This window comes from Sinocyclocheilus grahami, unplaced genomic scaffold (assembly GCF_001515645.1).
Source record: "Sinocyclocheilus grahami isolate Dianchi unplaced genomic scaffold, SAMN03320097.WGS_v1.1 scaffold373.1, whole genome shotgun sequence".
Classification (NCBI taxonomy): Eukaryota; Metazoa; Chordata; class Actinopteri; order Cypriniformes; family Cyprinidae; genus Sinocyclocheilus; species Sinocyclocheilus grahami.
The window spans coordinates 76,389-97,760 of record NW_015505552.1 but is presented as its reverse complement, the minus strand read 5'-3'; the positions used below and the strand labels follow the sequence as shown (position 1 = coordinate 97,760).

The window sequence follows — 21,372 nt, the reverse complement described above, 5'->3', positions numbered from 1 at the left end:
GTGGTCGCAGCCATAGCAGTGGTCGCAGCCGTAGCCGGGGGCGCATTCATGGCCTTGAGGAATCACGTAGCCTCTCACCAGTATCACATGATGGTAGATGGAACACAGATGCAGATCCTGATATAGTGCCCAATATTCCAAGGTTTACTCCTAAAAGAATACCTGGAGTGCAGCCTCCACTCACATTTGGAAAAAAGTCTCCACTTGATATTTTCAGTCAATATTTTGACGAAGAGGTCATAAACATCTTGTGTGCAAACACAAACAAGAATGCGGTGAGAAATCTGGAGAGGGGTAGGAAATTCACATGGGCTGATGTATACCCTGAAGAAATGAAGAAGTACATAGGTCTGCTTCTCTACATGGGTGTGATGGATCTACCAAAAGTGAGGGACTTCTGGAGGAAGAAGACTTTGTTTCATGTTCCCTTTCCTGCTACTGTGATGTCCAGGGATCGTTTCTTAGCAATCTCCTGCAATCTGCACATCAGTGATCCAATGGAAGATGCAGAAAATGACAAGAAAAGGGGCACAGAGGAATATGACTGTCTCCACAGAGTGCAACCACTATTGGACATTATGAGGAACAGGTGCATGTCTATTTACCATCCTAGACAGCACATTTCTGTTGATGAGAGGATGATTGCCACCAAAGCCAGGATATCCTTCAAGCAATATATGAAGGCCAAGCCTACTAAGTGGGGCATAAAACTTTTTGTGTTAGCTGATGTCAACGGCTACACCATTGACTTCAAAATCTACACTGGGAAGTCAAAATTTGCATCTGGGAAAGGCCTGTCTTTTGATGTTGTCACATCATTGGTGAACCGAGACTACCTGGGGTCAGGCTATGTGATTTACTGTGACAATTTCTACACAAGCCCTCTCCTCTTTCGACATCTGCACCAGCTGGGATTTGGCACATGTGGAACTTATCGAGAAGGAAGAGTTGGTGTTCCCTCAACCAAACAAAATGCCTTGAACAAAAGGTCACCAAGAGGCTCCATTCGCTGGATCAGAAATGATGTCCTTTTGTTTGTGAAGTGGATGGACACAAGGGAGGTCTCCATGTGCACAACTATCCACACAGTGTACAGCGGGGAGACTGTGCTAAGGTGGCAGACGACAGAGGATGGGCGAAAAGAGAAGGTCCCTGTTCCCAGGCCAACAGCAGTTCAGCAGTACAATAAGTATATGGGAGGAGTTGACACCTCTGACCAGATGCTCGGAACAAATTCTGTGCACCGTAAAACACGGAAGTGGTACATGACAATTTTCCAGCACTTCCTAGACATTGCAGTGACCAACAGCTTCATTTTACACAAAGAGCTGTGTGCCATCCACCATGACAAGTGCATGACACGGCAAAACTTTCAGGAGCTGCTAGCTGCTCAGCTCACAGGTGTTCCCCTGGATGGCAGCCCGAGAGAGAGATGTGATCATCTGCCTGTTCCTGTGAGTAACACTCAAAACCTTTCAGAGAGGGCCAGCATGGGTCGGCGTCGTTGCATACGATGCAAAAGGAGCACCCCATGGAAGTGCCAGGAATGTGATGTGGGACTATGTTTGCAGTTAGACAGGAACTGCTTCAGAGAGCACCACATTTAAATGACTGGATTGAAGGATCCAAAAACGCCTGGAGAACTGGGGTAAAACAAATGTCTCCTGAGTGAAAACTGTGCAATCTAGTGTCCCAAAAAGACTTGTATATATGTATTATAGTTCCTTTTTCAAGACTGAGGCATTAGATTCTTTCGTTCATGAGTTTTCAGATTTTTTCTAAATAAAAAGCAGTTAAATTTCTTCCCGTTTTTTAATTTTTTGTCTATTTAAATTCTATTTACTAACTCACCACACACAATAATGTACAATAACTGTAATTTCCTGAAAGCCAATCATTTTCTGAAAAAAATGACACCTTACACTTGAAGATACCACATTGTGTTATAATTTTATACTCAAAAAACCAAAATGAGTGAAAACGGCCTATTTTAGCTTTAGGTTCTAAAGGGTTAAGCACCAAACTTTGCAAAACAAAATGTATGTCACTGCCAAAACTTTTTTTTCTAGATTGTGTAGAGTGATCAGATGCATTTTAAATAATTGATAAAAAAAATTTATCCTGACACAAAATGACCAGCTAACATAATTTGACTAATCATATCAGCAGCACATGTGAAAGTGTGAATGCACCGAGACAACAAAATACTAACTCATTATAATCAGTGATGCTACACTGGATGCGGCGCGACACGACATGACAAATCCCCGACAGTAAACTGCCTCGTCCTGTTTATGAGGTACTGACACAGTTCAAATGTCCGGTGTAGACAGACTCAACCTGTTGCGATGTGGCAGTGTTGTGTCCGGTGTAGACATGGTTCACTGTTCCGCCGCCAAGCAAGCGGGCACATTAACTCCTCGTCTGCATGGGCTCTCTTTGAAATAGGAATCATTCCCACATTTCTTGTTAACATATTCCATTTATCTGCGGTCTCGTTTGTATTTGGCCAGTTTGGAGAAAGCCTCACGAAACCTGACCAGCCAGGCGTTTGCAATCATGGGAACTTGAAGACACTTGTACAAACGCAGATGGGTGACATGAAAGGTGATGGCTTCAGATCGGCGATGTAGTATTTGGTTTCCCAACAAGGTCCATCGCCCAACACAAAATTAATTTGCTGAATAAACTATTTTCCTGCACTCAAACCTGCCGTGACACGGTTGTCACGGCGACCGTCACAGCCCTAATTTTTTACCTGCATTTAAATCTAGGTTTACCAGAACAGTAAAAAAAATATAAATAAAAAAAATACTACTTACTAGCAATACATGTCTCAGGCCCAGCTCTGCCTTCCAGTCTCTTTTCAGCACATTGACACAGATCTCACCCTTGTGCCCAACATTAGGATGGAAAATCTTTGTAAGGAAATAGCCTCTGGGTGGTGCAGCAGGAAAATCCTTCCCAAGGACCAAACGCATCCGGAACACCCCTCCTGCATATGGAGTTCCTTCTGTTGAGAAACAGGGGAAAAGGTAAATTAAGTTACGCTATGGTCCTTAAAAAGGAAAAATAATCAAATGCACTACTTACCTGGGCCCTCAATGGCAGTGTGCAGCTCTGTGATATCCTCTTCACTGGGGTAGACTTTGATCCCCTCTGGAGGGTCTGCTGCCAAGGCGGAAACCTCTTTATAGACCAGTCTCAACACTTGAGGCGGCAAGTTCTCCACGTTTGAATTCTACAAAAAAAAAAAAAGAAAATCAATGTCGCAAGCATGTACACTATACAGCATTAATAGCTACAAAGTGACATTTGCTGGTAAACATGCCCAAAAAAAGACTACTAAATTCAATATACGCGTCTTGTTTCATGGCAGGTTTAGGAGAGCAACAATCCTGAAAATACACTTATTTTAAGCAACAAAGTTAATTAATGATCTAATACCAAGTACTTCAAGGAATGGCACATGACTGCAAGTTCAACATCAGAAGTATATCTGTTCTACTAGCTCACGACAGTGAAAAGGTACAAATTAAAGTCAAAACAGGACGAAAAAATGAAATCAGCTATGTGAATGATAAAGTTTTAGTCGTAAATTAAGTTACAGCTTGTACCTTCTGATGATATACTTCCACCTAAACTGCTAAAAAAAAAGTAATGAGAAAAGACAGAAACCCTATTTTCTTATATTAACCTAACAGTTTGAAGCACCATGCCTCGATTTTGAAATTAAACGTACCATTTCCAGCTGTGTGGGGTTTTACAATAGCCAGCAAATTAGTCTCAAATGAGAAAACTTGGCTAACTGCTACCCTTGGCCGGCTGCTCTGACTGGGCCACTAGGTGTTGCTCTGGCTGCGAAACCACCGACAACGAATCTAAAAGATGCAATCAATCAAGACTGCAAAATATACTAAGACGTTTAAAGAATTTACAATTTATCAAAACCAATTTCTCACTGTAACGTCGGTCGGCTGGTGCTGCTACCAGACCAGGCTAAGCTAAGCTAACGATGGGCTTGCCGAGTAATGAAACTATCTAAACTATTCTCCAGAGCTTTCCTTTGTGAAACTGCTATCCGATGTTGTCCTCATATGAAATGTGCCGTCTAAAACTTTTAAAGTCCAATGTGTTGTCAATTTCATCTGATAAAGTTGGTTTGCTGGATTGCTAACTGCCACCGTAGCCTGTTATCAGCTAGCAGTCTTTTGACACAGGAACAAAAATACAGTTCGTCTAAGAAGCAGTTCGAAAGAGGTTTAACCAATCAGAGTCTGAGAAGCGTTGCATGTGCTCAACAATTAAATCCCTCTAGCCAATCAGAAGCTTGTGTTACGCTGACGCAGTAGACCTTGGAAACCTCACGGACCAGAGAAAGTTGAGAATGCGAAAAATGCTCTTTGGTAATAGGTGCGTTTGAATAACTCATGCCCTCCCAAAGGCAGGGACAAATGCTGTTTCAGTTCATGATCCAACGAAACACTTCGAAATAACATCAACAAGGGGTTCAAAGCATTTATTGCCACTCTGCAATGGTCTTTATACAAAGTAATAGGCTACGTTTTTGCTGAACCTAAATCATTTGTAGCCTGTTACGATGAGCCATCTTGTATATTTCAAATAAATTGAGTTGTGAATCACATGGTCATAAATTAACTCGCAGCAACTATTTCCTGAGAATTAAAATCTGTGAAAATAGTGCAAAGCAACATAAACAAATTGATTTACTGACTATTTGTATAGATAATTACAATATTTATTAATGATAATAATTCAATTTTAAATTAAACACATTGTAAAGAAAATAGCAAATGTATCATATAAAATATTAAAAGTCATACATGCCTGATATTGATAATTTACGTTATCAGTTAGGCCTATGGACCTAAAACTCACTCTACATGAGTTAAAACTAGTTGTTTTATCCCTTAATCCGTCGTTTAGGTCGTCATTACAACTGATTTAACTGAGGCAAGCCCGCTGAATGAGAGTCAATGAAAAGAAATTATTTTCTGACACTGACTGAACCCACAAATCAATCTGATAATAAGTGTGCTGTACTACTGAACGACCGCTAGAGGGCACTCCAACCCTAAAGCTACGTTTCGTTTTGTACGACTTGTTTTCGCAGTATATTTTTTAGTTTTTACATTTTTTTAGTAGTAAAAAAGCTTGCAGATTGTTTTCAGAATATATAACGTTCAAAATTTGAAAGTTAACTGGTTAAATTGTACGACAATAAAGAACATGTAAAGTAACGCAAGTGTATAATAATATAAGTGTCTGTTTTAACAACAACAACAATAATAATAATAATAAAACATGTTAAATAATCTTTTACATTTATACAAAATATTATAACAGTACAGTTTACAGCCAGGAATCAAATTTTGGTCTCTATAGAACTTCCAAAAATTATAAAATAATATATGAATTTCCTTGTCTCTACTGAAAGGCTGAGATCAAAATGATTTCACTTTTACACAAGAGGGTTTTGATAATTAGCGCCCCCTGTGGAGCTCACATGTGTACTGCTAGATGACCGCAAGGGGCGTTTCCTCCACGCATCAACAGCACAACTTCCGGCCGATCCTCACAGACGAGAAACAGATAGCGTTCTCTTCACAGATACTTGTAGGGTTAGTTATTATCAACAGTGTGATGGAACAGTAAGGGTTAGTGTCACGGTACGTCTAAGCAGCGGTAGTTTCTTACTGTGGATAAATCATTGCAACACGGATTCTGTCTTCCAGAAGGTATGAGGATGATTTTGTTATGTATCAGTCATGTGCTCTTGGGCGTAACTTTACTACAATGTTAATCGACGGGCTGAATGTACTTGTGATGGCAGGGTGAGTATGAGCGAGGGCGAGGTGTTTCATGAGAAACAGAGACTGGAGCTGTGCGCTATCCATGCCTTGAACAACGTGCTTCAAGAGAGAGTTTTTACCAAAGAGACAGCAGATGACATCTGCAAGCGGTGCGTTACACACACACACACACATATATATATATACATACAGGCCATAAATGAATTCCCCTTTGTATTGTTCTATATTCTCAAATCCAAAGTGGTCTGTTGTTTCTTTGCAGACTTGCCCCACAGTGTGTGATGAATCCACACCGCTCAGTGTTGGGCACGGGAAACTATGATGTCAATGTCATCATGGCAGCTTTGCAGAGTCGGGGGCTCGCTGCTGTTTGGTGGGACAAACGCCGGTGAGTGTGAGAGCAGCTCAGTGTCACTTTATAAATCATGGGATGGTCATAAAAGGTGAGTTCATTTTTCTCCATATCTCTCGTATGCTGTAGGTCAGTACAGAATTTGTGCCTGGACAAAATTCAGGGCTTCATTTTGAATGTCCCATCAAGGGTGTCACTGGGAATTGTGTCTCTCCCGCTGAGACGCAGACACTGGCTTGCGGTACGGGACGTCAATGGACAGTTTTATAACCTAGACTCGAAATTAAAAGGGCCTGCCTGTATTGGCGGAGAAGCAGAACTCAGGTGAGTCTATGGATTACTTATAAATGTTTTTTAAATTACTTTATAAACAGTACAAACTAATTATTGCAAGAAAACACTAGTGCATATAAATTTACACTTTCCAGGTGTATACACAGTAAAATGAATAAATGAGACCTACATATATCCAAATGTCTTTGATAATCAGCACAATGTAGCCCAGACACAATTATAATGACGCAGAACAGGTAATTCAATCAGAACAAGAGCAGGACTATAATGGCAGATGGTTGGTAATATCACAGGAGACAACAGACATACAGTCGAGATGGATCACCTGATCTTCTGGACCTCATTTGCATTTGTATGTATTGTGGCGTGATCATATCATATAAGACAGACAACACACATGCCAACACACATCTCCCAATTCAATACCGATACAGTTTGATTTGATTCATTTATACACTCTGTTTTAGTATGTGAAAGATATTATATACGAAGAACCTTTTAACTTTCAATAACACTCACAAAAATTAGTAAGCTTTAAAGTGACCTTGTATTGTTGTTATTCTTTACTAAAACTGAACTAGCTCACATAAAATATAAATATTAGATTAAAAAAACAAACTGAATGAAAATGAGTAAAATAAGTTTAAGCAATTCAAGTACTAACTGAAATAAAACTGAAATAAATCTTAAAATATTAAAAAAATTAATATGAATGACAAAAGCACATAAAATTACAAAAAATTTAATAGAAAACTTAAAATATAAAAATAAAAGCAAAGTCAAAACATTAAAGGGGTCATATGATGTTTGCTAAAAAGAACATTATTTGGTGTAATGAAATGCGGTTTAAGGTTTAAAAAAACACATTATTTTCCACATACTGTACATATTATTGTTTCTCCTCTATGCCCCGCCTTTCTGAAACACGTCGATTTTTACAAAGCTCGTCGTTCTGAAAAGCGAGGTGTGCTCTGATTGGCCAGCTATCCAGTGCATTGTGATTGGCCAAATTCCTCAAGCGTGTGATGGAAATGTTACGGCCCTTATCATACTGTGATGCCGTGTCCCGACCGAAGCGACAAGACAAAAATATTAAAACTAGGGCTGCACGATAAATCGCATGTGATATTTAACACGCATCTTATCAGTAAGATGCGCATTAAATATCGCATGTGATTTATCGTGCAGCCCTAATTAAAACCCATTATAAACGAGGCATTCGTTGCATCCAGTGGGGACATAATAACGGATTATAATGACTTATACTGTCTTTTTACGCGTTGACATAAAACCATGTCTGCATTTGTGATCAGAGAAATGACAAACAACAAGCGCTACTCTACACTGCTCAAAACTCGCATTTGAATCATCAGTGGCAAATTCTTTAATTATAAAAAAACTTACTTACAGTATGTGAGTCAGAACAGCCGGCATTGTAATCTACTCTCCAAGGATCAGGAAACGGTCCTCCATAAAATGTGCTGCACACATCTGAATATTTGGGTTGAACTGTTCTGGAACAGTGTTGTAAATACAACTTAACCACTGATTTCTAGTCGTGTCCTCTTTTGGAAGACCAAACAAAGTAGTTTCGCTTTCACAACGAAACCGCATCACACACCGCGGCTTTGAGTGTGCGGAGGCCGGAGGCCTAGAGAATGGTGCAGCCGGCGGATTTGACGAAGGAGCGTCAGGAGGGCTTGCAGCAGCCACATGTGACGACCCCGGGCTGGACTCCGCTTCGTCCACGGTGAAAGCCGATCCGGCGATCCACAGCTCGAAGTTGATGTATTTCCGCAGCAACCAGCACGGATCAGCTCCAGGCATGACGAAGCGGATATCGTCCTCTTTTGGAAGGCCAAACAAAGTAGTTTCGCTTTCACAACAAAACACAGCGTCTCCACGACATGGCGGCGGCAACAATACTACAGCGAGAATAAAAGTTACGCTTTCTTTCTTTGCGTGAACATTTGGGCGGCGTTATGCAAATCTTCCCACATCGTGACGTAGATATGTGGGGGCGTGTTAGAACGAGCCGTTTTAGGTAGGCGTGGTTGACTCTAAACTTTTATAAAGAATATCTCTTTGGATTTGAGACTTTAGTTTTTGCAACTTTACAGATCTTCTTTATGCACCAAGAGCTTGTAACACTCCAAAGAGAAAGGAAAAATTTAAATCGCATCATATGACCCCTTTAATGAAAACTGTAACACTATATAATAATTCCAAAAAAACTGTTTATTCAGTGAAAGATTCATCAGATGGATTAAATTATTACTTATGAGTTTGCCTTTTTAAAGGAGACATATTATGCCACTTTTTACAATATGTAATATAAGTCTCTGGTGTCCCCAGAATGTGTCTGTGAAGTTTCAGCTCAAAAATACACCACAGATCATTTATTATATCATTTTGAAAATGCCTAATTTGAGTGGAAGCAGAAACACGTTGTTTTTCGGGCTTGGCTCTTTAAATGCAAATGAGCTGCTGCTCCCCGCCCTCTTTTCCAGAGTAGAGCTGTGCCATTACAGCTCATATCTGCTAAAAACATCTGTTTTGGTTCTGATTATCATGTTTATCACGCTGAAATCATGTGTTTTAAACCATACGAGTTGAAACTTCTTATATACGGTTTTCTGAGTGCTCACATCAGAAGCACACAGACAGAAAGCAGCTGTCACAGCATGCGAGTACTAAACTAAGTTCTCATTCACACACAAGTTTACGTTTAAAACACACGAGTTACAAAAACAGTCGGTTATGTCTGTGAAGGTAAACAGCTTGGAAATAAATTGCATGTTTATTTTAGACCTGTGTGGCAGCAGAAATATACAGTCAATAAATCCAATGCTGTCTTGACTCCTCTGAGGCTGGGACTCTAAACAGTGTTCTGTGCTCGTCTGTGCAGCCAAAGGCAGAACAGTTAGCATGTTTTGCTCAAACTTTCGCCATGGCATTAGAACTGGTACACCGTTGTCGCTTGCGAAAACACAATGATGGCGCTGTGGGTGGAAACTTACAGATTAAAGGGCGGTAATATTATAATGAGATCCCTTTGCCACGTCACCAAGGGAGCAAAATCAGACGAGCTCGCTTTCTCAGACGCGCCTTGGTTGGTAGATGCACTGGGGACCTGATTATAGCACTTAAAACCTGGAAAAGTCAGATTTTCATGATATGCCACCTATAAATTATTCATTACAATTCATAAAAACGTATGTAAAAGTATTTTGCTCTTGAATTGGTCGGCTTAGTTTGCGCTGTATGATTCCGATTCTCTAAAAAAAGAACCAGCTGATAAGAATCATTTATTCATGAATCAGACTATACTAGATTTGCTGTATTTTTTTTAGGCTCACTTAAAAAGTGATTTGTTCATAATTACTAATAAAACCATGTTTATAGACCCTGATAAATACAAATTAAACTTGCTTTACTAACGTAAGCTAAAATGATTTTAACACGAGAAATTCAATAACTGGTTTTGAAAACGCCAGACACTTGTGTGCAGTTATTAGTGAATGAAACCCAATAGATGATGATCTTTGTTTTTATTGATTCTTCATTCTTCCTCCTCCCAGGTCATTTCTCACTGAGCAGCTTTCTCAGGACGTTGCAGAAATGCTCCTTGTCGTCCAAAAGGAAGTAGACGACGATGGGACGTGGCTGAAAGCAGACGACACCAGGAAGTGATGAAACTGAACATTCTCTCTCTCTTTCTCTCTCTCAATGTGGAGTAATGGCAGAGAAAAAGAGAAACACTGGAGCGCCGAGAAGCTTTATGGAGAGCAGCACTACAGGAAGATGCTCGCATTCATCCACACGAAGGGAAGTCCGAGAGAATGATCTAGTGTTGCTTCATATGAAGGAGCCATTTATCTGAAGTCACACTGGCTGTGCTTGTGGGAGACACTACTATAGCTGTGCCAGCCGTGTCACTCTCCTCTTTTCTCTCTTTCTCTCCTCTCAGGAACTACCATCTCTCACTTTATCTCTATCTATGCACTCCACTGCTGAAGTAGATCAAAGATTTGTGTGTCTTTGTTACAACTATGCACAGAAATGGTACTTTAGAGTTCAAGTATGTATGGTTCATTGCCTTTTAGACGTCAGTGTAGATCTTACTATGCATAAACAAAGGAGATAAGAGATTGTAGCTCTATCTCATGCTCACGTCCTTTACTCTTTCAAGCTCTCTTGCAAACTGCCTCATTTACATCGACTCAGTGAAAACCACCAAATGGAGGGAAACTGAATAAATTTGATTTGTTATTTATTTGAATTTCTACTTGGACTGTTTTTGCTCAGTGCTTGCGAAAGAGCTGTTTGAAATTGTCATTATGACTACAAATGTTGTTTTGTTTTTGTCTGATTACTAATGTTTGTTGATTTGTGTTCTGTTGTCAAATGATATTTAATCAAGTCAGTAAATCAGTCAATTGAATTTGCAAAAAGGGTCATATTAAATGCAGAGCCGGGTCTGATGACTTTGGGCAAGTATGCCACAAAAAGTGCCCAAAATTAATAAAATAAATGTGGGATTTAATTAAATTCTTTTAATTGTTTTTTTTATTATTTTATCTTATTTCCTAGGCCTAATTATGAGCTAAGTGCTCCTGTAGACACTATACTGCACTATAGCTGTCAGATATCTACCGTATTGTGGTTGAATTTGTGGAAAAAATTTAAGTGTTTTAGTGGGGGGAAAAATATATATATATATATATATATACTGTACATACATGAATGTGAAGTGGTATAATCTAAAAAAGGGACTGGATAACAGTTCTATTTTATTATTTATTATAATAGTATTTATTAATTTTTGATCTTGCTTTATTTTTATAGTCAGATTTCAGTTTAGGTTTTAGTAATTCTTTTAATAATAATATTTATTATTTTTTGTTTTTTATCTTTTAGTTTTAATAATTTATGTACTTAATGTTTTTATTTCAGTTGCCAAGCCAACATTTTGTAATATACATTTTTTTTGTCAGATTTGTGTCCATTAATAATAGTTTTAGTTAACATTAACAACATTTCCGCATAAATCTTTACTGAATTTTATAGGTAAAAGCTGTAATTGTGAAAATTTATTTCAATTAGTTGATTCAGTACTGGGCATACATAGAATAACATACTGTGCTTCATATAGTTAGACAGGTCAAATAATTTAGATAATCTTGAATGTATAATTTAAATCATATTTAATATAATAAGTAATAAAAACAACATTTTGTAGTGGAAAATCTTTCTCACCTATTGCAGGTAATAACCAGGTATAGGTTTATTTAGCAGGATGCTTGTAGTGTTTTGCATCAGCAGCTGTAAAGACATAAAAACATTTTCAGACATTCCACTTTTGTTACTGTATTTTTATTTCATTTATATTAGACTCTGTAGTGAAAAAGGATGCCATTCAAAAGGAGCATAGAAACTCATTATTTAAGGATTAACAACAGGTTGATAGCCAAGAGAAGGGACCGATGCAATTTCAAATGAATATATATATATATATATATATATTTTTTCCCCACTGTATATATATATCTATAGACGGTATATACCGAACATGTCATGAGAACCTCTGACACACACAGACACAGATGGTGTTTGCAAGATGTCCCGATGATTATTGCTGCTTACATTGTAGCCATTGTATTGCAAATGGCAAAACGCAGTTGTATTGCTCAGAGCCAGCAGAGGAAACGGACACTAGCCCTCAACAATGTTTTACAGATTTGTTTTCTTTCTTTGATCATCAAAATGCATTAATCAAACGTTTATACAGTGAATATATATATATTTATATTATATAAATAAATAATCATATTGTATCAGAGGGCATACAAGGTCATACAGAATTGCCACTTATAAAATAGGGTCCTGTCAAATATTTAAAAAAATGAAAGAAAGGTGAAGAAAAAACTGCATAATCATACAAAGAAATTGTGCCATTGCCACTACGTATCTGTGACTACATGTAACAATATAAAACCTCCAAAATAAAGTGGTTATACATTTAAAAATAGACCACTACTGTAACGTCAATACCATCTTGTTTCCACCAGCTATGTACAGCATGACACTAGAGGGAGAGGAAGTGATAGGATCAGACGACTATATATGACGCGCACAGCCTTTTCTGTCTGTTACACCCAAATGACTCAATGGTACTGACGTTACACACAGATATTTAACATCTAGAGTTTTAAATTAGTCTCTCGTCTCATAAAGTGTCCATCCATATGAAAACTAAACCTTGCTCTATATCTGTCTTTTCTACTGTACAGAAAAATAATTAGTGTGAGTACAGGTTTCTTGAATGGGACGGGTTGGAGTGTGATTGACTGCCGCCGTAGCCAGTCAGCATGCTGGGAGAGTACTGTACTTTCAGAAAACCACACGGAAGAGGAGTCCGAAGAGAAGCCGGATCCGCGAGTGGAGGAGAGAATAAAGGAAAGAGAAAAGTATATATTCATTTAAAGATTAAATCGTAAGTGCATACTTACATACATTTAAAAAATCTTAGGTATCCTACCGTTGTTTTCTCACAATATATTTATACCCTTTACTAAGCTCCACCCCCTTAGTTACTGTCACTAACCCAGGCAAGCTTTTCAGAATGTCCCATTGGAATGAACTGGAGACTTTTTTTCAAGTTAAAGTGATTAAAATTAAATGGATATGGTTTCTACATGAAATATGACAATGCTAATTTTTTTGTAACATTTTTTTAAATAAAATATGAAAATATATTATGTCTTAACATATACTACTGTTGAAAATGTTAGGGTCAATAATTTTTTTTTTTTTTAAATAATGCTTTTATAGGAAGGATGCATTACATTGATTAAGTGACATTGTACATATGAAAAATGTAAATAAAATGTAAATATAAATAAATTATGTTCTCTTGAACTTTTGAAATATTAAGTAGCACATCTGTTTTCAACATAGTTAATAACAAGAAATGTTTCTTGAGCACTAAATCAGTATATTAGAATGATTTTTGAAGGATCATGTGACACTGAAGACTGGAGTAATGATGCTGAAAATTCAGCGTTGCATCACAGGAATAAATTATATTAAAATTGATCATTGTAATAATATTTCAACATATTACAGTCTTACTGTATTTTTTGATCAAATAAATGCAGCCTTGATGAGAATAAGAGACTTCTTAAAAATAAATAAATCAATTGTACCAACCCAAAACTTTCGCACAGTAGTGAACACATTCCACAAAACATCATCGAAACAAATAGGACTTCTATAGGATTATATAAAAAAATAGCACAAGTTTGTCTGATAACATGGTGGATTGCGACTGGTCAGTAACGTTTTAAGGCGGGGCTTAGCGAACGGTCATTTAGTCTGATCCGTGTGTCAGTCTGTGTGAATCTTAACACAATGAATCATGAGAATGCCACAGATCGCAGAGATGTGACAAAGACAAGGGAACTCACAGAGGGGGGTGGGGACTGCCTGTCACTCAAAGGCAGGTTCTCATAACCAGGGTTGCCATTGGAGGAAACGTTTGGAGTCCTGCATAGAGAAAGAGAGAGGCGCAGAGAGGAACCAGGAGAAGAGGACCATGGAGAGACGCAAGAATGACATGCCACACCAAAGGGACACAGGGAAGGATGAGAGCCAGGATCCAGGGAGAGAAAAGGTGGAAGAGAGTTAGAGAGATGTGACATTTTCACTATCAGAATCTTTAGCTCTTTTTCCAAAAGGACACAAAAAGATATTTAAATTGAGGAATGAATTCAGGGAATTTGTAATATATCTAAATTTAGAATATAGAATTTAAAGCACATGGAAATGTGAATGAAGTGAGAAGAAGTGTTGATGTCAGATCTAATTTTATGAAAACAGCAAATATGATCTTTCAAAACAGAATAATTGAGAGAGAGAGAGAAACAGGGAATGTTAAAAAGCAGGGAGGAAGAAGCAGCAAGGCGGACTGCAATAGATTTGAAAGAGTGATGTAATTTGGACAGCATGATTTTTGACAGTGGACAGAAATATGGGAGGGGGCGGGACTTTACCCATATTGTGCATCGTCTCTGATTGGAGGATCTATGTCTGTCTTGCAATGACGGACAGACCGATAGACAGACACACAGACAGACAGACCTCTGGACTCATGTCTGTTTTTTGGCTAGACTGTGCTTGACATGTAGACCTGTCTGTGTGTCTGTCTGTGTGTGCATGTGTTTGTGTTTGTCTGTCTGTCTGTGCGCTCCATCTATCTAACACCTGCCTGTCTAGCTGTCTGTGTATGACTGGAGCTTTATGTGTTTGCCTGCGTATGCATGACACTTGTTTCTGCATGTTTATGTATATGAGCCTATAAATGTGTTTTACGTTTTATATTAAGTGCAACCTTGATGCACAGCTACTCAAGTAAAGAACAAGAATCTGTGAATTTCTAATACCTAAACTTGTAAGGAAGACTAGAAGTGCCACTTGAAAAATAAATTAGTCATCAATTTATGAATGAAAAAATAAAAAAAATTACAAAACTGACAAATAACATACATATTTTATATTGATTATTTAATGTTTATATTGTTAGTTTTTAAAGGAGTCATATGATGTTGCTAAAAAGAACATTATTTTGTGTTTTTGGTGTAATGAAATGTGTTTATGCGATTTAAGGTTAAGAAAACACATTATTTTCCACATACTGTACATTATTGTTTCTCCTCTATGCCCCGCCTTTCTGAAACGCGTCGATTTTTACAAAGCTCATCGGTCTGAAAAGCAAGGTGTGCTCTGATTGGCCAGCTATCCAGTGCGTTGTGATAGGCGAATACCTCAAGCATGTGACGGAAATGTTACGCCCCTTGCCATATTGGGATGCCCTCTTCGGCCGGAGCGACGAGACAAAAACATGAAAACCCATTATAAATGAGGCATTTGTTGCATCCAGTGGGGACATAATTACGGATTATAATGACTTATACTGTCTTTTTACGTGTTGCATTGCATCGCGCCGCATAAACATAAAACCATGGCAGGCATGATGAAGCGGATATCATCCTCATTTGGAAGGCCAAACAAAGTAGTTTTGCTTTCACAACGAATCACACAGTGCCTTCACGACATGGCGGCGGCGGCAACAATATTAAAACGAGAATAAAAGTTACGCCTTATTTCTTTGCGTGAACATTTGGGCGGCGTTATGCAAATCTTCCCACATAGTGACGTAGACATGTGGGGGCGTGTTAGAACGAGCCGTTTTAGGTAGGCGTGGCTGACTCTTAACTTTTATAAAGAATATCTCTTTGGATTTGAGACTTTAGTCTTTGCAACTTTACAGATCTTCTTTATGCACCAAGAGCTCCAAAGAGAAAGGAAAACTTGAAATCGCATCATATGAAGTCTCAACGATAAATGCTGCATTTATTTGACCAAACATACAGTAAAAACAGTAATATTGAGAATTATTACTCTTTTTCTATTTAAAAATAGTTCAAATGTAATTACAAGGCTGAATATTCAGCATCATTACTCCAGTCTTCGGTGTCACATGATCCTTCAGAAATCATTTTAATATGCTGATATGTTGCTCAAGAAACATTTTTTATTATTATCAATGTTGAACAGTTGTGCTGCTTCATATTTTTGTGGAAACCATGATGCATTTTTTATCAGGATTCTTTAATGAATGGTACAAAACAAAATAAAAGCATTTATTTGAAACAGAAATCTTTTGTAACATTATAAATGTCTTTGCTTTTACTTTTGATCACTTTAAATCCTTGCTGAACCATATTGTAGTAACAAATAACAAATTGATAAATAATTTTTAAGAGCTTAAATTTATTATTATTTTTTAACTCAACTGAGGAGCATTTGGAAAATGTTTATTTAATGTATTATTTTATTGTTCAATTGATCTATTAATTAAATAAACAGTTACGAATGTGTATTTATTTGTCAAGTTTAATTTTTTTTTTATAACATTTCAATTTTCAATTAATAAACTGATATGATTCCTTCATTTGATTTTTAAGTGGCACTCCTAGTACTTCAGACAATTAATAAATCATTCAAAAGGAAAGAAAAATCTCTGTGTGGGTGATCTACACAAGCTCATGGTGGTGTATGGGAAAGGTCATTCTGTCTGTCTGTGTGTCTGTGTATGTGTTACTCACGGTAACGGAGGTGCGCTAGAAAAGGGGGGAGTCCAGCCGGCCCCCTGGTAACTATAGAAGGGGGGCAAGGCCCCTCGCTGGGAGCCCGTGGCCGTCGGTCTACGTGCCTGATGAGAAGTGAAGGGGTCCTCGCTTTCGCTGTCGGAGTCCTCATATTCCTCTGAATTGCTATGCCATCCAATTATGCAACAAAGAAAGTGAAAAATACATCATGAAATAATATACGTTTGATCTGCTATATGTTATGTGCAAAACAAAGGCTTTAAAGATATTTATTGAAAAATCTCTCTTAACTATATACATATAGACATTGTCATGAAATCAAATAATCCCAGTCTAGAAGTAATCCTTTAATCTGTCTCGCTCCTCTTTGCCATTTCAGTAATCTATGCATCTGCCATCTAAATGGAGTTTGTGCTCTGAACACAATTTTGCTGCAATTAAGCACTGCAGCTACCTCTGATACTTAAAAAACAAATTGGATTTGCCATCATCAGGCACTTGGAGGGAGTGTACCAAGTCTGGCTGAAACAATAGTAAGTGACTGAGCTTTCTGAACTAATGGTTATAGTGACATTAATACCATATCCAGATAAAAGGAGTGAAGTGCTTTTAAGCACTAATGCCCTTAAGTTGAGATCATATTTCTCTCCTCTGTGCATTGCTGATGAGTGCGGTTGTCAGTGTTTACTCTGTTACCACAGGCCCATTTATGACAAACTATAGTGGAGTTGAGTCGACCCAGACCGAGCAGCCCACCTCCATTAACATCCGGCTGGTTTTGTTGTTGAGGATGGAATTATTTGCATTAAAAATCAGAAATTTTCAGGTTCCCAGTGAGCATCTTATTATTCATGTTAGAGATACATCCTAGATAGCAATTTGACATGTATTAAGATGACATTGCCTTGTCTTGGGTATTTCCCTGTGTATAAAAATTTTTTTTTTTGCAAAAGTCTGAGACCACATTAAGAATTTGCTGTTCAAAAAAAAACAAAACTTTTTTTTAGGATATTCAAAAAATAAAATAAAAATGTATATATATATATATATATATAAGACAAACAAATGTAATAATCCAAAATAGTTTGTGAGGGAACTTCAAGGGGTTCATGAGCTGATAAAGGTAATTATTATTTATATCCTAAAAATGCAAAATTAAAATAAATCAATAAAGAATTTCAAATTAAACAAAATAGAAACACTTAGTAAAAATTTTAAATAAAAAAACAATAATAATTATTATTATTCAAATAATAAAAATGTTAAATTAAAATAAATAAATAATTAATTAAAAAATAAACAAAATAAAACACTAAAAAACGATAATAAAATAATAATTATTATTATATATTTATAATAAAACTATTTATATTATATTCTGAATTTATTACAAAATAATATATATTTTATTTGTTTACCTGCATGTCATGTGACCAATAACTGACATCAGAGAACCACGAACATGCAAATGTGTGTACAATATTAATTTAAAATCTCATCCCAATTAATCCCTGCATTAAAGAAAAAAGTTGAAAATACCAAATACTGAAAAAGAATGTTTACAGAATTGCAAACGATGTAAATGTAATTTGTTTTAAATATTTTATATTTTTATATATATTTTTTAATAATAAATAAATACATAATTACCACATGATATATAAATGATATAATATGATATAATAATAAATAAAGCAAATAAAGCAACACTACTTTTTATGCACCTCATTCATCTTAACAAATCAGAATAACTAACACCATGAATATTGTGCCATGAAAACAACAGCAGATGGGATGTTGGACGGGGTGGAGGGATGAAGTTCACCTCACCTGTGGAAACTCCTCCAGGCTCCAGGGAGGGAGCAAAGAATAGCTGTGAACGCCAAAGCCGAGAGAAACGAGTACAGCGAAAGATAGAGCAACCCCTCCATCCCATCATAGCACAGGCCTTTCAGAGAGTCCACATAATCCTGAGAGAGTGACGTGAAAACAGTAGTAGATTGAGACAGTTTGCTCATCAAGCTCAACTGCAGAGTATTACTCTCACTCGCAGTCAGGCTGAGCTGGAAAACAGGTTGCTATGGTTACCTTGTTCAGCCCTCGACAGTTGAGAAGTGCGACCAGCTGGTGAAAGTTGCCCTCAGTGGTGTTGAGGATCTGCTGCACCTCCCTGAGTGACTTCTAAAAGGGAAATAACACAGTAGCTAAGCAGCATGTTGCGTCCACTTTACTGTACGGATGCTATTGATCTTTCCTGTCAGTGAAGGACATAGTGTGGTATTGATGGCAATAGAAGCAGTGTTAACATACCCCTGCCTTTGGAAAGCGTGGGAGGGCGTCTCTCTCCAGACTGGAAAGGTGAGAGTGGATGCTGGAAAGTGCTCTCTGGGACTGGGTCAGTATCTTATGCCAGTTCAACAAACAGAATTTTGCTGATTTAACTGAATTTCACAGGCTAAAAACTGTAATTGCATTTTTAATTCCCCACAAGGCCTCTTTCATACCAAGGGTATTATAATTCACCAAAACTATATAAAAAACATTACTAACATTACTTTCATTACTTGATTACTTGAAATACAATAAATGTTAACTATACCACTAAATGTTAATAACCAAATGTTAATATATAAATACATGTAAATACAGTATATATATATTTTTTTCAGCTAACTGGCAAGGCAACATTTCCCATTTTCATTTAGTTTCACTTTATGTACTAAAATAACTAATAACTAATAAATGAGGAAATGAATCAAAAATACATTATATTACATTGTCAAATTAAAATGACAAAAACAGAACAAAATTACTAAAACTTTATATTAAAAATGATAATAATTAAAATAATATTAATAATATAAAATAATCATATAAAAATCTAATTCAAAATATTAACCACAGTATATAAATGATACTAAAATAACATTGTTTCACACCGCATGCATTTAAAGGGGTCATATGATGCGATTTACATTTTTCCTTTCTCTTTGGAGTGTTACAAGCTCTTGGTGCATAAAGAAGATCTGTAAAGTTGCAAAGACTAAAGTCTCAAATCCAAAGAGATATTCTTTATAAAAGTTAAGAGTCAGCCACTGGCCTTCCAAAAGAGGACACGACTAGAAATCAGTGGTTAAGTTGTATTTACAACACTGTTGCACACCAGTTCAACCCAAATATTCAGACGTGTGCAGCACATTTTATGGAGGACTGTTTCCTGATCCTGGGAGAGTAGACTACAATGCCGGCTGTTCTGACTCACAGAGTGTAAGTGTAAGTGTACGTTTTTTATATTTAAAGAATTTGCCACTGACGATTCAAATGCGAGTTTTGAGCAGTGTAGAGTAGGGCTTGTTGTTTGTCATTTCTCCGATCACAAATGCAGACATGGTTTTATGTTTACGCGGCACGATGCAATGCAACGCGTAAAAAGACAGTATAAGTCATTATAATCCGTAATTATGTCCCCACTGGATGCAACAAATGCCTCGTTTATAATGGGTTTTAATATTTTTGTCTCGTCACTCCGGCCGGACAGGGCATCACAGTATGATAAGGGGCATAACATTTCCGTCACACGCTTGCGGTATTCGGCCAATCACAACGCACTGGATAGCTGGCCAATCAGAGCACACCTCGCTTTTCAGACAGATGAGCTTTGTAAAAATCGACGCGTTTCAGAAAGGCGGGGCATAGAAAAGAAACAATAATGTACAGTATGTGGAAAATGTGTTTTTTTTAAAACTTAAACCGCATAAACATTTCATTACACCAAATAATGTTCTTTTTAGCAAACATCATATGACCCCTTTAAGCACTGTTTTTTTAAAATTAGAAAATAGAGTGAATTTGAGATTGCTTTTATGAAGTAATATAATAACTCTCAATGGCTCAATAAAAGTATTATTTGTGGGCGTTATTAAAGGAAATATTCACTACACTTTCTTTTCTCTATAGAGCAGCAGTTCTATTTTGCATCAGAAATGCTGTCAGTGTGAAACTCACAGTTTGAAACTGGCCTTTCTTATTTCACTGTCCTTATAATTTCCTTTTACGACATCAAATTCCATTCTTCATGCATCAGCTCCCCCAAAAACACTGTCTGGGTCTTGATTACAAAATCTTGATTATAATGTCATAATCCTCTTTATTCTGTTCATCCCCACAGTGACATAATTGGCATTGCTTTTTAGTCTTAATCTGTACTTTGTGACATCATTATAATTTCTTATATTTGGGGAATTCTGCCTTGTGATATCATTAACATTACATTTTTTACTCCTTTAGTAATCTCTATGACATCACCGTCTGCAGCATCATGTAACAAGATTGCGCACCTGTTGAAAAGGGCTGCTCATTTTCCTGCTGCAGGTTAGGTAATAATCCAGGATTTCTATTTAGAGAGAAGAGCGAGAGAGAGAGAGAGAGAGAGAGAGAGAGAGAGAGTGAGAAAAATAAGATTGAAGACGTGGGTATGACTGCGTATGCGTAAGAGATGAAGGCAGATGGACAGTTAGACTTGTTCCAAAACTTAGTGAGCTGTATCACTGCTTACTGACAACATAGACAGCTACCTTCCAAAGGCCGTTCACACAGAACACGGTTTTGTATTCCAGTGGTCTACTTTTTCATTTTTTCTAGATAAAGATAATTATTATTTTTTTTACATTCCATTTCCATGCGTGTTGCTCTTGCAAAAATGCGCTCTGTGTGAATGGCC

At 37.2% G+C, this 21,372-nt stretch overlaps 3 protein-coding genes across 6 annotated transcripts in view; 1 reads left to right on the top strand and 2 right to left on the bottom strand.

Moving 5' to 3' along the window:
- Positions 1–3,820, bottom strand: part of LOC107549462 (ubiquitin-conjugating enzyme E2 S-like) — a 6,627-nt gene extending 2,807 nt beyond the window's left edge. The window contains exons 1-3 of the mRNA XM_016230543.1: positions 3,743–3,820; positions 3,094–3,241; positions 2,823–3,013 (exon numbers count right to left, since the gene is read on the bottom strand). Of these exons, the coding sequence (XP_016086029.1) occupies positions 2,823–3,013; positions 3,094–3,241; positions 3,743–3,745 (342 nt within the window). The 5' untranslated portion in view covers positions 3,746–3,820. The remainder of the gene's footprint in view (positions 1–2,822; positions 3,014–3,093; positions 3,242–3,742) is intronic.
- Positions 3,821–5,566: 1,746 nt separating this feature from the next.
- On the top strand, positions 5,567–11,177 carry LOC107549461 (josephin-2-like). The gene is made up of 5 exons (XM_016230542.1): positions 5,567–5,759; positions 5,855–5,983; positions 6,097–6,222; positions 6,316–6,510; positions 10,062–11,177. Exons 2-5 carry the CDS (start codon positions 5,862–5,864, stop codon positions 10,171–10,173), a joined length of 555 nt encoding a protein of 184 aa, XP_016086028.1. The 5' UTR covers positions 5,567–5,759; positions 5,855–5,861; the 3' UTR covers positions 10,174–11,177.
- Positions 11,178–11,873: 696 nt separating this feature from the next.
- Positions 11,874–21,372, bottom strand: part of LOC107549458 (protein tweety homolog 1-like) — a 28,061-nt gene continuing 18,562 nt past the window's right edge. For 2 of the 4 annotated variants that reach the window (XM_016230534.1, XM_016230533.1), the window contains exons 9-15: positions 20,990–21,045; positions 18,963–19,055; positions 18,741–18,833; positions 18,483–18,622; positions 16,650–16,817; positions 13,950–14,028; positions 11,874–12,865 (exon numbers count right to left, since the gene is read on the bottom strand). In XM_016230534.1, the coding sequence (XP_016086020.1) occupies positions 12,782–12,865; positions 13,950–14,028; positions 16,650–16,817; positions 18,483–18,622; positions 18,741–18,833; positions 18,963–19,055; positions 20,990–21,045 (713 nt within the window). In that variant the 3' untranslated portion in view covers positions 11,874–12,781. The remainder of the gene's footprint in view (positions 12,866–13,949; positions 14,029–16,649; positions 16,818–18,482; positions 18,623–18,740; positions 18,834–18,962; positions 19,056–20,989; positions 21,046–21,372) is intronic. The other 2 variants (XM_016230536.1, XM_016230535.1) reach the window with 2 other exon arrangements.